The sequence below is a fragment of the Drosophila navojoa genome, chromosome 4, assembly GCF_054131105.1.
Source record: "Drosophila navojoa isolate 15081-1374.11 chromosome 4, UAZ_NAV_1.0, whole genome shotgun sequence".
In the NCBI taxonomy this organism is placed as follows: Eukaryota; Metazoa; Arthropoda; class Insecta; order Diptera; family Drosophilidae; genus Drosophila; species Drosophila navojoa.
In genome coordinates, this window is record NC_142892.1 from 8,565,962 (window position 1) to 8,577,773 (window position 11,812).

General features: G+C 39.9%; 3 protein-coding genes across 5 annotated transcripts; 2 read left to right on the plus strand and 1 right to left on the minus strand.

Moving 5' to 3' along the window:
- Positions 1 to 1,788: 1,788 nt before the first annotated feature.
- Positions 1,789 to 5,850, minus strand: nudE (Nuclear distribution protein nudE). Of its 2 annotated transcripts, XM_018100776.3 has the most exons (7): positions 5,639 to 5,850; positions 4,932 to 5,255; positions 4,713 to 4,866; positions 4,379 to 4,652; positions 4,061 to 4,318; positions 3,543 to 3,634; positions 2,941 to 3,369 (listed from the first exon to the last, which is right to left on the minus strand). In XM_018100776.3, exons 2-7 carry the CDS (start codon positions 5,009 to 5,011, stop codon positions 3,055 to 3,057), a joined length of 1,173 nt encoding a protein of 390 aa, XP_017956265.1. In that variant the 5' UTR covers positions 5,012 to 5,255; positions 5,639 to 5,850; the 3' UTR covers positions 2,941 to 3,054. The 2 variants fall into 2 exon arrangements, with proteins under 2 accessions (XP_089116047.1, XP_017956265.1); XM_089259921.1 differs by lacking the exons at positions 2,941 to 3,369; positions 3,543 to 3,634 and adding an exon at positions 1,789 to 2,849.
- A 549-nt stretch (positions 5,851 to 6,399) lies between these two features.
- LOC108651252 (type 1 phosphatidylinositol 4,5-bisphosphate 4-phosphatase) lies at positions 6,400 to 10,688 on the plus strand. Of its 2 annotated transcripts, none has more exons than XM_018100783.3 (6): positions 6,400 to 6,554; positions 6,875 to 7,119; positions 8,665 to 8,840; positions 8,907 to 9,116; positions 9,182 to 9,346; positions 9,414 to 10,688. In XM_018100783.3, exons 2-6 carry the CDS (start codon positions 6,996 to 6,998, stop codon positions 9,549 to 9,551), a joined length of 813 nt encoding a protein of 270 aa, XP_017956272.1. In that variant the 5' UTR covers positions 6,400 to 6,554; positions 6,875 to 6,995; the 3' UTR covers positions 9,552 to 10,688. The 2 variants fall into 2 exon arrangements, with proteins under 2 accessions (XP_017956272.1, XP_089116048.1); XM_089259922.1 differs by lacking the exon at positions 6,400 to 6,554 and adding an exon at positions 6,578 to 6,752.
- Positions 10,689 to 10,796: 108 nt separating this feature from the next.
- On the plus strand, positions 10,797 to 11,808 carry Hez (Hezron). Its single transcript, XM_018100792.3, has 2 exons — positions 10,797 to 11,237; positions 11,330 to 11,808. The coding sequence occupies exons 1-2, from the start codon at positions 10,998 to 11,000 to the stop codon at positions 11,633 to 11,635; spliced, it is 546 nt and encodes a 181-aa protein (XP_017956281.1). The 5' UTR covers positions 10,797 to 10,997; the 3' UTR covers positions 11,636 to 11,808.
- The last annotated feature ends 4 nt before the right edge of the window (positions 11,809 to 11,812 follow it).

Here is an 11,812-nt window from a genome sequence, read left to right on the forward strand (position 1 = left end):
ATTTAAAGTGTGCAAAGGCCAGAGAATACATTCATTGTAAGCACAGGGTGTTGTGGCGCACGAAATTCGGGGAATTCAATTGAAATGATTGTCATTGTATGAATGGGCGACCTCGCTGAAAGCACCGGAGACTCCGGTTGGAATACAAATTGTATGAATGGGCACACTCATTGTAAGCACAGGGTGTTTAGGCCTGAGAGGTTTTTAGATTAGAATTGAAGCACCTATTGTATGGATAGGTAAATCAATTGAGCCGCAAACGAGAATTTATTTATATGGAAGTAATTTACGCTTTGAATTATTATGAATGTAATTTTTAAAAATTCTCTGGTACCTAGGAACTTTCTTTAAGAATTCACTTTTCATTTATTTTATAATTTATATACATATACATTATATTAATTTCTTATATATGATTAAACCTTACATACTTATAACTTCCACCTTTAATCAGACATTCATTTCTGTGTCGAAGCACCCTGTATTCAAGATTTAACAGTCTGAAACTTTCAGCTTGAATCAGCAAGCTTTTCGCTACAATTTTTACGAGCTGTTTGGTTCTGTTTTTATGTGAAAACAATTACACTTCAGCTTCATACAAATGGTTTGCCAAATATGCAGACTCTCTTTCTCTCTCTCTCTCGCTCTCACTCACTCTCGCTCCCTCTCTCTGTGTGTATTGTTATGGCTGCTATAACCTGACCCTGATTATTAGCACCGCTCAGTGCCGCACTCAAGTGGCGGCTGTGCAAACACACATACATATGCATATACATTTATATTTGTATGTATATTTATTTAGCTCGTTTTGCTTTTAGCATTATATTTGTAGTTTTGCACATTTAATTAGCTGACGCAGATTTGAGGCACAACTCATGGGAGTTCATTAGGCAGCCGCAGCGGCAGCAGCAACAGCGCAAAAAACCAACCGCAAATTCTTTGAATTGCTTTTAAAATAAGCAGCTCCAACACACTCACACCCTCATAGAGAGCAACAGAGCGAGTGAGAGAGAGAGAGAGGGAGAGACATATACATGCACATAAGCTTAGCTTTGTGTCAGCGTGTTTTTTATTTTCAAACGGGGAATTGCATTGTGCACAACCCAATCCGCTTATGGCTTGTGTTGCTGTTGCTGCTGCGGCTGCTGCTGCTGCTGCTGCTGCTGCTGGCTGCACGGCTTCGGCTTGACGGCACAATAAACAATGCACTCAACAGCAACAACAACACCTTCTCGTGGCGTTGGAGTTGCTGCTGTAAGCTTGATAAAAAGCTGCTGCCAATTTGCTGCTGCTGGTGTCGCTGGTTATGAAAAATATTTGCACTCAATGCCAGAGCAGACAACGGCGCTAAATCGTGCTGCTTAGTTCGCAAAAACCAAAGCATTTTCATTAGCTTAACGTTAGCTCACGGTCAGCAGCGGTAGCAGCACCCTCCACTCTCCACCCACCACCGCTTTAACCGCTCACTCAGCCGCTGCTTGTGGCAAGGTCAGCTACGCTGTGGCATGCTCCATGCACAGCATAATTCGCTGGGGTAATGCGCCAAAGACCAACCCGCACCAAATGTGCTAAAAAGGAGAAGTGAAAGCTGCTCTAAAAAGCTTTCAGGAGTAGTGTGTATTGGTGTGCGTGTGTGTGTGTGTGTATGTCTATGTGTGTGTTAGGTAGCCTGTAGTAGCTTGTCCTTGGCATAGCCCGCGCTAAATTAATACAAATATTTAGTTGATTCATTATTTAGAGCATATGCGACAGAATCCAACAAAGGCAACATAGAACAAAAACAAAACGTTTCTATTTAAAACTAATCATCTCTTTTATTTATAATTTAGCGTGTGTTGTACAATTTGTAATATATATATAAAAAAAAAAAACATTTGTTTTATTGAATTTTAACAATTTTCTGTTGCATTTTTACATAATTTATATTCAATTGAAAATATAAACGGAAAATGTTTAAATTGTTTGCTTTCGTTTTTATATATTTTGTACGTTGTTAAATTTAACTAAATATTTCTGGGGGTGTCTTTAACTTAAGTGTAAGTGCCACACGATCTTCATCAACCTCACTCTAATGCTACGAGTATTTGTTGCCACTTTAATAGTATCTGTATATCTGTGTCTGTGTCTGTATCTGTGTGTGTGTGTGTGTGTGTGGGGATATTGGGGCTGTAATACTTTCGACTCAGCTGAACTTAAGTTGTATTTCTTACGCGCTAAGCCATGTCCGAAATGTGTGTGTGTGTTGTATGTCTGTGAGTGCTAAATGTACATGTATTGGTGCACTAACAAAGCTCCGTCAGGACATGACTATACTCTAGATGTACCTACAGACATTCCATGAATGTCTTGCCGAATAACTAAACAATCGAAGGCCGTTCAACAATGCTTAAAACACGAGAAATCAAGAGGATTAGCTTCAGACTTAAGATTAATGTAATTACAATACAAGTACTTAGTAAGGCGCTATCAGTTATGTTGGGCGGGGCATCGATGTTCACAGACTATGTAAATAATGTCGTATTATTTACTAGTTGCTTGCTGCTGTTGTTGAATAACTATTGTTCATTTTTACAAGTCATTTCAATGTAAGAAAATAAATAATCGAGGGGCAGTAGCGCATTAACTGTAATCATAAACATAAGACTAAACAAAACGGCAGCTGCTGCTGCAACTGCAGGCGAAACTGTGCAGCTGCCACATGTGGCGATTGCTGCTACTGCTGCTGCTGCTCCCAGCTATCAATTCGCCTACTCCAGCAATAGTCGCCCATTGTCGGCTGCTGATGGTCATTGACGAGGCTGCATTGGCGGCGCGTGCTCGCGATATGTCTTCAGCTTTGTCTCCATGGCCTGCAATGCAAAACGGAAACATAAATAATCATTCATGATCTTCACAACACAAGACAACACAATGTAACGAACAAAAAACGAACAGATACAGTTACAAATTAAATGGTTTGTTATTTATTAACGTAAGGCAATTAATAAATGCAAGCGCCAAAAATAGACATTAGACAAAAGCCAAAAGCAATTACAAATATCGTTGGTTTGTGCCTCACAGCTCAGGTGGCCCTGGCATTCGCTCAGGGTCCTGTATGCTGCGCATGCGCTCAGCGAAGCGCTTAAATATGTTTGTGCCAAACTGTAGGCTAGCCAAACTGGCTCGCCGGCTGGCGTTGCAGTCCGTCCAGCTGCCGCTGTTGCTGCCCTCGCTGCTGGGCGTTGCCAAAGCGGAGTTGCTGCCACTTGCGCTGCTCGTGCTGACGAAGGCTCGACGAAAGAGACTCGTTTCGCTGCCTGGCGACAGTGCAGCACGCTCACAAGTGCAGCGAAACTTTTGACAATCAGGACATAACAAGGCCTTGTCCAACTAAAACATATGAAGAAAGTATTGAACAAAAAAAGACAACAAAAGAGCCAAACAGAAAATGGATAAAGCACAAACTAATAGCAGGGATACAGGTAGAGAAGAACGTAAAGTGTTAAGTAAGCGTTGCTGGCACCATGCTTGACTTGATTATATATTTGGTTTAAGGGACTTACGTTCAGTTTTCTTAACATGTCGGCCACAATGTTGAGCGCCGTGGTGCGGGAGCTGGCATTCATAGCATTGCCATTGATAAGGTTCTCGGGATCTGCAAAGGAAGCACACAAACACGGCTTGGTTAGTTATATCAGTAGACTAGGCCTAAGACACACAATTAATTAGCGAGATGATGACATGATTGTTAGGAACAACACGTTTAGCAAACAAACATTTTGATACACACACATGGATTGCCTACGAAAAATGTTGCAAATATTACAAATTTGGCTTACATTTAATAATTTTGTGCATACAGAAATACAGCAAATAAAAAATAAAATTACAAAAAAAAAACTTATTTATACATTTAACAAATTGTGCAATTGTGTGGCAATGCTGTGTGTTGTGATTGTGGATGAAGACTAAAAGCAATTTTTTGATTTGGTATAGCAAGCTGATTTCGATATTGATATTGATTTTGATTTTGACAATTTGAGTACGCGTTTTGTTTGCTTCAATGAGTGGAGTATCTTACTTTTAAGCGAATGTTGCTGTTGATTATATTCGTTTCTATTATTTAAACTGCCATTTAGAGCATTCACACTCATGCTAGTCGCCTTTTTGGCGGCATTGTCATGTTGCAGCAGTATATCACCATTGGCCACAATACCATTGGGCAGCGATGCTGAGGAGTTCATCGAACTGTTGCCAGCTGCTGATGATACTGTTGTTGTTGTTGTTGTGCCATTCGCTGGTGTGTAGCGCGACTTCACATTGAGCTCTTGTTTGAGATCTGCAAAGGGAAGGCCAATGAGATGAAGCTCTTAACTCTTAAGCTGCCTATAATACTCACCACGAGTCTCGTCCATTAGTCGCTGTAATTTCTCTTGCAGAACCTCCTTCTCGTCCACCTCCATCTCGAGGAGTGCATTCTTTTCATAGGCTTTGTCCAACATCTTCTCAAAGTCTACTATGCTCTCGTTGAGTATGCGATGTGCACGCTCCAGATCATCGTTTTTCTGCTCCAATTGTCGCAGGTATTCTTTCATGGAATCGCGTTCCTTCTTTACCGTCTCCAGCTGCTTATCTAGATTTGACATTTCAATGCCATGGGAGTCCAGCTTGAGCTGTAAGAGAAATCATATTTATTTTCAGCTCTCAGCTAATTGAAAATCACTTGAGCATACCTTGAGGGAATCGTTTTCTTTCTCTAACATATTAAGCTTGGCTCTGAGATCTTTGATTATACTCTGTTTTTGCTCCAGAGTGGCGTCCATTTCAGCTTCCATTTCTCTCGACTGTTCAACATACTCATCGTATTCCTGTTTGACGTCTGTCCACCTACAAACCGTAAAGGCGAACACATTAATAACCTCTATTATCCGATATACTCTTTGAATACATACTCTTTGTGATACTGTTTTGAGCGCTCTTTCCAGTATCTGCACTCGTCTTCGACGCTGTTAAACCTTGGTGGGGCCTCCATATCTTATGCGTTATATGTTGTTTACTAGTCGGTGGTCAAACAGGGTTAGAAATTTTCGTTCGTTCGTTGCTTATTGGCTTTATCTACTTTGCCTATTTTCTATATATAGCAAATTCGTTTATAATTGGTCTGTTTCTTATGTTTTGTGGCACTTCACTTCAGATTTTCTATTTCTTTCTCTTTTCTTTTCTCAATAATGCCAGAACACAGTTGTTGATGTTAAGTCATTGATCTGAAAGCGTTGCTGAAAATGCGAAAAATCAATTAGAAACAGGTGTTCTCATTGTTGATGTTGTCTCTATAGTTGTTTTTGTTGTTGTTGCTGTCTATGCCGCCCTAAATCACATTCTAGCAACTACATAAACATTTGTGTGCGTCGCTGACGTCGCCGCTAGTTTGGCTCTGTGTTTCCCGTACCTAAGCCAACAACAGCAACAACAATAACAGCAGCTACAACAACAACGAGCATCAAAGCAAAGATACGACGAAGTTTCCAATACAACAACGCGCAGCAGCAGCACCACCACAAAATGAAATCATCGCACATTTTCACGCGACTGTTTTGCCATAAGACAACAATCTTATGCATTGCAGCCCATTAGATGTTTGTTTACATGCTTTACTTACACTTTATGAATTATTTGACTACGTATGCTTTGGTTTATTTACATAAAAACCGCATATAAATAGTTATGCTTGTAAAAATTGACCACTACTCCAAAATGCACAAACCAATCTGTAGCCCTGGTCCAGTGTTGCAAAGCGACCGTCGCAGTCAGCCCTGTACATTTGCACTTGACAGTTTTGATTGCAATTGAATTTAAATACAACAAATTTATATATATATATTTTTTTTTCTTATCTTTTATATTTTTTATTTACATAGTTCTATAACAGATTATTTTCTTTCGAGTTTTACGTTTGCGTATTGTTCTCTTGACAGCAATATCAGATTTAGATAGAGATCTACCAGAATATACAATGGATCTATTAGTTGTGGAATCACTGCTGTCATTGGATATATGTAAATCAGGGTCCGCGTCTACATCCGAGCTATCCTCAATAAATTGCGGAGCACCCAGAGTCACTTCACGTACTGAGCTTGAAGTGCCACAAATGGATTCTACTTCCCCGTGTCCAATAATTCTCAGTGGCAACGGTTTAAATGAGAAGCTTTGTGTATACTGGCGTTGGCGTGATTTGCGTCGCAGGCTTAGATTTATCAATTCTGTTTCTGAATCACTGGAACTGTTATAAGCATTACTAACTTTTGAACTGCAACAGCTGGGTTCTTCAACATCTTTTTTCGATGGGTGTTTTTCTTTATTCTGAGCCATTTTAGAGTTTGACCGCCATCTGCACTCAGATCGTAAATACGTACATCAGCTGGTCGGCAGCGACAGCTCTATTTTAGGGCTGCAGAGATAACTGCAGGGCTGCAAAATGAGGGGAAGTGTTCGGTGTGACCAAACTAAACGAACAGTGTGGCCAAGTGACTAAATGTGCGTCGAAGGCAGTAGCAGTGCTATTTCAACAAAATAAGGTAAATTATAGCAAAGGAAAAATAAAAACATCAATCAATTAGCACAATTCTATATATCGGCTTGTTGAGTGACAAATATCGAACCAGTGTGTTGGTTTTGTAAGCCCGTTGCGGCTAAAAAGCAATAAAATTGATTATTGCGGCGCATGCCGAAAAGGGAGGATTCAACAGCAAAGAGTGGAAAAGAAAAAAAACAATGTAGGAAAAAACATGCGAATGCATCAAACAAAGAAACCGCTGGCTGTCGTTTAAGCAACTACAAATATGCTTATAGAGCATTCAAATAATTTTGGTGTTGTTTGTTATTCGATTATTTGCAGTTGAAGCATTTGCGTTGCAATATACATAAAGCAATAGCAGCGACAGCAACAACAACAGCAGCGACAATTGCAATTTGAGTGAGTGCATTAGTAACGGGAAAATAAGAGAATAAGTGCCGATATGGCTGATCCCGAGAGACAAAGCTTGATCACCAAAGACGAACCGACCTCGACTTCGTATACATCGTTCCCAACCGAAGGCAGCGAAAATCCCGGCAGCAGCGCTGTAGCCAATAACGAAGATGGTAAGTAATACAATTTGAAAACTGTAAACCCAATAAACCTTTGGCTAGGCAAAATAGAAATAAGTGCGTTCACCCCGCCCATGCGTTCGCCAGCATGCGTGCATATGGATCTATGCGGGCGTGAATCGTTTTGACTGGAAACCCAACAAGTGTGCGCTCTACTTAGCAGCCACTGTGATTTCCAGTTGTTTAGTTGTTTAGCTGTCGCTCTCGTCTAACATTGCATACCCAGATTTTCGCACTTCCCTCTGAGTCATTGATATGGTGCGCCTCATTGGTGTGAATGTGGGCGTGTGCCATAACTACACGTTTACTGCGAGACATTCGAAAGAAAGTTCGTAACTTGATGCCGAATCGTAGTCCAATTGTCATACGGTTACATTACTTGCGACACTCACAGCTATGTCAAAGCGTTAGTAACAGATGCTCATAATCTGTAATGAATAATGCTATAAATGTTTCAAGCATATATTAATAAGATATGACAAATAGTAAATCAAATCAGAAATGGACGAGTTTTGATTACCAGACTCAAAGAAATTGATATCATTTAATATTATATAGTAAACTTTTTCAATGTGACATAAGATACCTTGAGCCTGATATTTCTACAGCTTCTTTTATTATCTATTTAATCTGTCTCAAGATCATTTAACATATAAAAATAATATATATAGAGTTTGGCATTGCAAAGATATGCAAAATAAATATATCATTAAAAAACATAGATACATTGATTATAAAAGTATTTATTTAATTATGAGTGTATTCAAGCGTCGACTATGTCTATATACTATAACCCCCATCAGCTACTATCGCTACCGCAATTACTATTTGTTAATAACTTTTAAGCCTTTCCCACAACTGCTTATCGAAAGCATATTAAATCGTCGGCTTTTAAATATAAACTCGTTTGCATGCCTATTGTTTTGTTTATGCCCTGATATCAATTCGGCGCTGCGCAGTCGTTGCCGTCGTCGTCGTTCAGCTGTTTAATCAGCACTGTGAAGGCAAAGGCTGGCAGGCAGAGAGGCACTTCATGAGTCATGCGCCTGTTTTTCCATTATCTTCGCGCAGACAAATGTTGGGCTCTGTTCCGACGCCGCTCCCCTTGCACTTACTCTTTTGTTTGGTGCCAAGAACCTGATCACTGCAGCCCTTTCAGGGTTAAGCTGTGCGCTATTTATAGCAGCAGCTTGACGTACTAGGCTCTCTCCCCTTGAATCGGAGAGAATCAAAGAACTTGTTTGAAACTGCAATGAGGCGTCTAAATGTAGATTTTCTAGTTGCGGTTGGTAATCGAGAGTGTCTAAACATTGACCCACTTGCCTTAATCTGCATGGCTGCCACACCCACTTGAGCCGATATCAATCGCCCTCAATCAACTGCTTTCATGCAGCTTCCAGCTTGCAACAGCAGCAGTAACAGTGCAACAACAGTTGCAACAGCATCAAGATGTATTTGTTTTACACTAAAGGTTTATCGTCGCCACTTCTTCAGTTTGCTCTTTACTGACATATTCACTCGTTTCTTTGCTATTTACAGGCAGCACCGAGCAGTCGGTGCCTTTTATTGGTCCTGATGAGCTGCCACCGCCGTATCAGAGCAGCGGCACAGGTGGCGTACCAATGGTCACCTGTCGCGTGTGTCAAAATATGATTGACATAACCACAAAACGGGAGCAACATGTGGTCAAGTGCACCCACTGCAATGAGGCAACTGTGAGTGGTGCTTAGTATGTCCTTTTGCCATCCTACCCAAAATACTTATTTCCCATTCCATTGCAGCCCATAAGGAACGCACCACCCGGCAAGAAGTATGTGCGCTGTCCTTGCAATTGTTTGTTAATCTGCAAGAGCTCATCGCAACGCATCGCTTGCCCTCGTCCCAATTGCAAGCGCATCATCAATCTCGCTCCCAGTCCAGTGACACCACCAGTGCCCACCATGCCGGGCATGTGCCGCGTCACCTGTGGTCACTGCTCGGACACGTTTTTGGTAAGAGCAAGAGCAAGCCGTCACCAAGCACCAAGGACTTACCCAGCTCTGTTTGCTATCCACAGTTTAACACCTATCACAACGCCCTGGCTCGCTGTCCTCACTGCAGGAAGGTCTCTTCGGTGGGCTCGCGATTTGCCAATAGTCGCGGAATTCTGTTTGCTATCGTCGCATTGCTCTTCCTCGTTGGCAGCATTGGTCTAACCGTTGGCACAATCTCATACGCATCGGTAACTACGAATAGACAACAGACAAATGGAGAACAGCATTAAACACAATCTTTCTATTTATCCACAGGAACACGGCGGCATGTATATTCTTTACATTGCATTGTTCTTCATTGCGGCAAGCATGTTGGCGCGTTCCGTTTACTATTTCCGACTAAAGGTTAGCGCGATCGATGGTCCCATGTTAGATTCGCGACGCGTCGGCTAAAGCGAAAGTGCATTGTTTTATTTTTATAAATATATATATATATATCACACACATATATATTATGCATATATATCATTCCTTTTGATATTAAACAAGAATGAATCCCTTACAACGTAATGCAACCGAAACTTGAACACGAACAGCAACAACAAGGGCAACGCAATTCTAACACATTTTCATATGCAGATCCGCCAAGCTCCTAATCAAAAACAAAAACATAACAAAATCATATATATATATATATATTTAAATGTAAAAGCAAAAACAAAAACATGTAGTTTTGTCGCGCATCTTACAAGAGTTATTCGTGTTGAATTAATATTAAACTTAGCTAAATCGTCAGCAAAGTAACTCCACAATTAATTAAGACTTTAAACCGGGCGCGTAAAACCTAAAATGAAAACTTAAATTTAGATGGAAAAACTACAACATTACATAAGTGCAGAAACAAAGCAGATGCTTAAAACGAATACACATTAAAAGTGCTAAATGGGGACTAAAAAACTCTAAGCAGTTATTAGACCAAGGGACAGAGTAGACAGACGGACTTGCTTAGGACAGGCAGACGGATTGAAAAATGGCAAATACATTTACTGCATATGGAAGCAGATTTTATTACAAATATCCAAGCGCCATTAATTATGTATATATAAATATATTTATATACATATAAATACTTTTATACGTATGTGTTCTTGAATTGTATAAATATATTTTTTGTTTTATGTACGTGCTTGTTTCATATTTTTTCGATATTGATATTTTCAATATATATATTATGCGCTTAGAACTTGTTTGTTTTTATTTTTGCTTTTCTCCAAGAATTTATTAATGCACTCTTCTCATATAACGCCTAGATCAAGAATAAAGCATGTTTTCATTTTTATACACATATATACCAATTTTTTCGGGCGTTAGATATAGCGTATAGCTAATAGTGCTAATGGAGCTACAAACACATACAGTTACAATTAACTAAATAATATATATAAATGTCTTGAAGAACAACAATTTAATAGAGAAAAATCAACGCTCGTGCAACAATTACAATGGCAAAAACAACTAAATTTAAAGATAAAACATCGTATAAATAATATTAAAAGGAAAGGTTTAATTTTGGAAAAAAATAAATATATATATTTAATAAAATATATATATAAACAACATTTATATTTAGTTATATATTTAGCATACATACACATACAATGTAAATAAAATGAAATAAAACGAAAAACTTAAAAAAAAAGCATTCCCCTTAAAGTTTGATTACTATAAAAAGGGGAGGGGAAATTCCCCTTTAAAAGGGATATTTTTTGCTACATGACTTGAATTTTCTAGAGCTAGTGTGTTGCACAATTAACTATACAATTTGGCAACTCTTAGCAGCACTGTTACGTAAAACGTTTTACCGAACACTGTCAAACATTTTTCATTTTTCCGAGCAAAATGTCTTTCAATCCTTTCCCCATTGGTACCCAATTGCATGTGGAGACCTGCTTTGGTGATACCATTATCGGCGAGGTGGTCACCTACGAGCACAGCGTCAAAATGTTGATTTTGAGGTCTCCGAACAAGGACAGTCAGACCATTGTAAATTTAGACTTTTGCAAGAATTTGGAAATAATCCGCGAGGCCAAGGCAGCAGAGACGCTGAGCGAGCAACCCACTCGCCTCAATTTGACGCGCGTATGTAGAAAAGTGCCTCCAAGAGGGGCTTTGAGTTACTTGATCTATATCGCCCTTGCTCTCTATATCTATCTCTTTCTCTCTACTTGCAGTTGGATCAGCGCCTGCGACAGACTGTGGAACAACGCGAGCAGTTGCTGCGCAGCCGCAACGAGAATGCAACACCACGTGGCATACAGTTGTATAATGTGCTCTCCAAGCACTTCGGCAACAGCGAGCTCTCCTGGAAGCAGAACGACATAATGGTGCTCCAGCAGGTGACTATTGCGCCACCCTATCGCACCTGCGATGTCAGCAGCAAGAAGCCACTGCCGAAGCTCGTCAGCTACGTGCAACGTCTCGTAGATAAATTCAACGCACAGAACGTTGAGGTGCAGGAGCCGGGGCAGAACGAATAGAGAAGGCAACGACACTGATATCTTCGGTCGGGACTCTTGGCAACGAAATCAAATCAAATACACACATATGAACACAATATATATATGCATATTTATATATGTACGTCTGTATATCTAGTTGCCTGGCAATTTGGTTGTCAACAAATAATAAGAAAACATTTCCAAATATATACGCTC

What these genes read in the sequence shown, in the direction of transcription:
- LOC108651252 (XM_018100783.3), top strand. Translation starts at nt 6,996, where the DNA reads ATGGCTGATCCCGAGAGACAAAGCTTGATCACCAAAGACGAACCGACC. An exon ending in ACTGCTCGGACACGTTTTTG is followed by an intron (nt 9,117 to 9,181) that starts GTAAGAGCAAGA and finishes TGCTATCCACAG; the next exon opens with TTTAACACCTATCACAACGC. An exon ending in GCACAATCTCATACGCATCG is followed by an intron (nt 9,347 to 9,413) that starts GTAACTACGAAT and finishes ATTTATCCACAG; the next exon opens with GAACACGGCGGCATGTATAT.
- nudE (XM_018100776.3), bottom strand. Translation starts at nt 5,011, where the DNA reads ATGGAGGCCCCACCAAGGTTTAACAGCGTCGAAGACGAGTGCAGATAC. An exon ending in ACTAATGGACGAGACTCGTG is followed by an intron (nt 4,319 to 4,378) that starts GTGAGTATTATA and finishes TTCCCTTTGCAG; the next exon opens with ATCTCAAACAAGAGCTCAAT. An exon ending in ACATGTTAAGAAAACTGAAC is followed by an intron (nt 3,370 to 3,542) that starts GTAAGTCCCTTA and finishes CATATGTTTTAG; the next exon opens with TTGGACAAGGCCTTGTTATG.
- Hez (XM_018100792.3), top strand. Translation starts at nt 10,998, where the DNA reads ATGTCTTTCAATCCTTTCCCCATTGGTACCCAATTGCATGTGGAGACC. An exon ending in CTCGCCTCAATTTGACGCGC is followed by an intron (nt 11,238 to 11,329) that starts GTATGTAGAAAA and finishes CTCTACTTGCAG; the next exon opens with TTGGATCAGCGCCTGCGACA.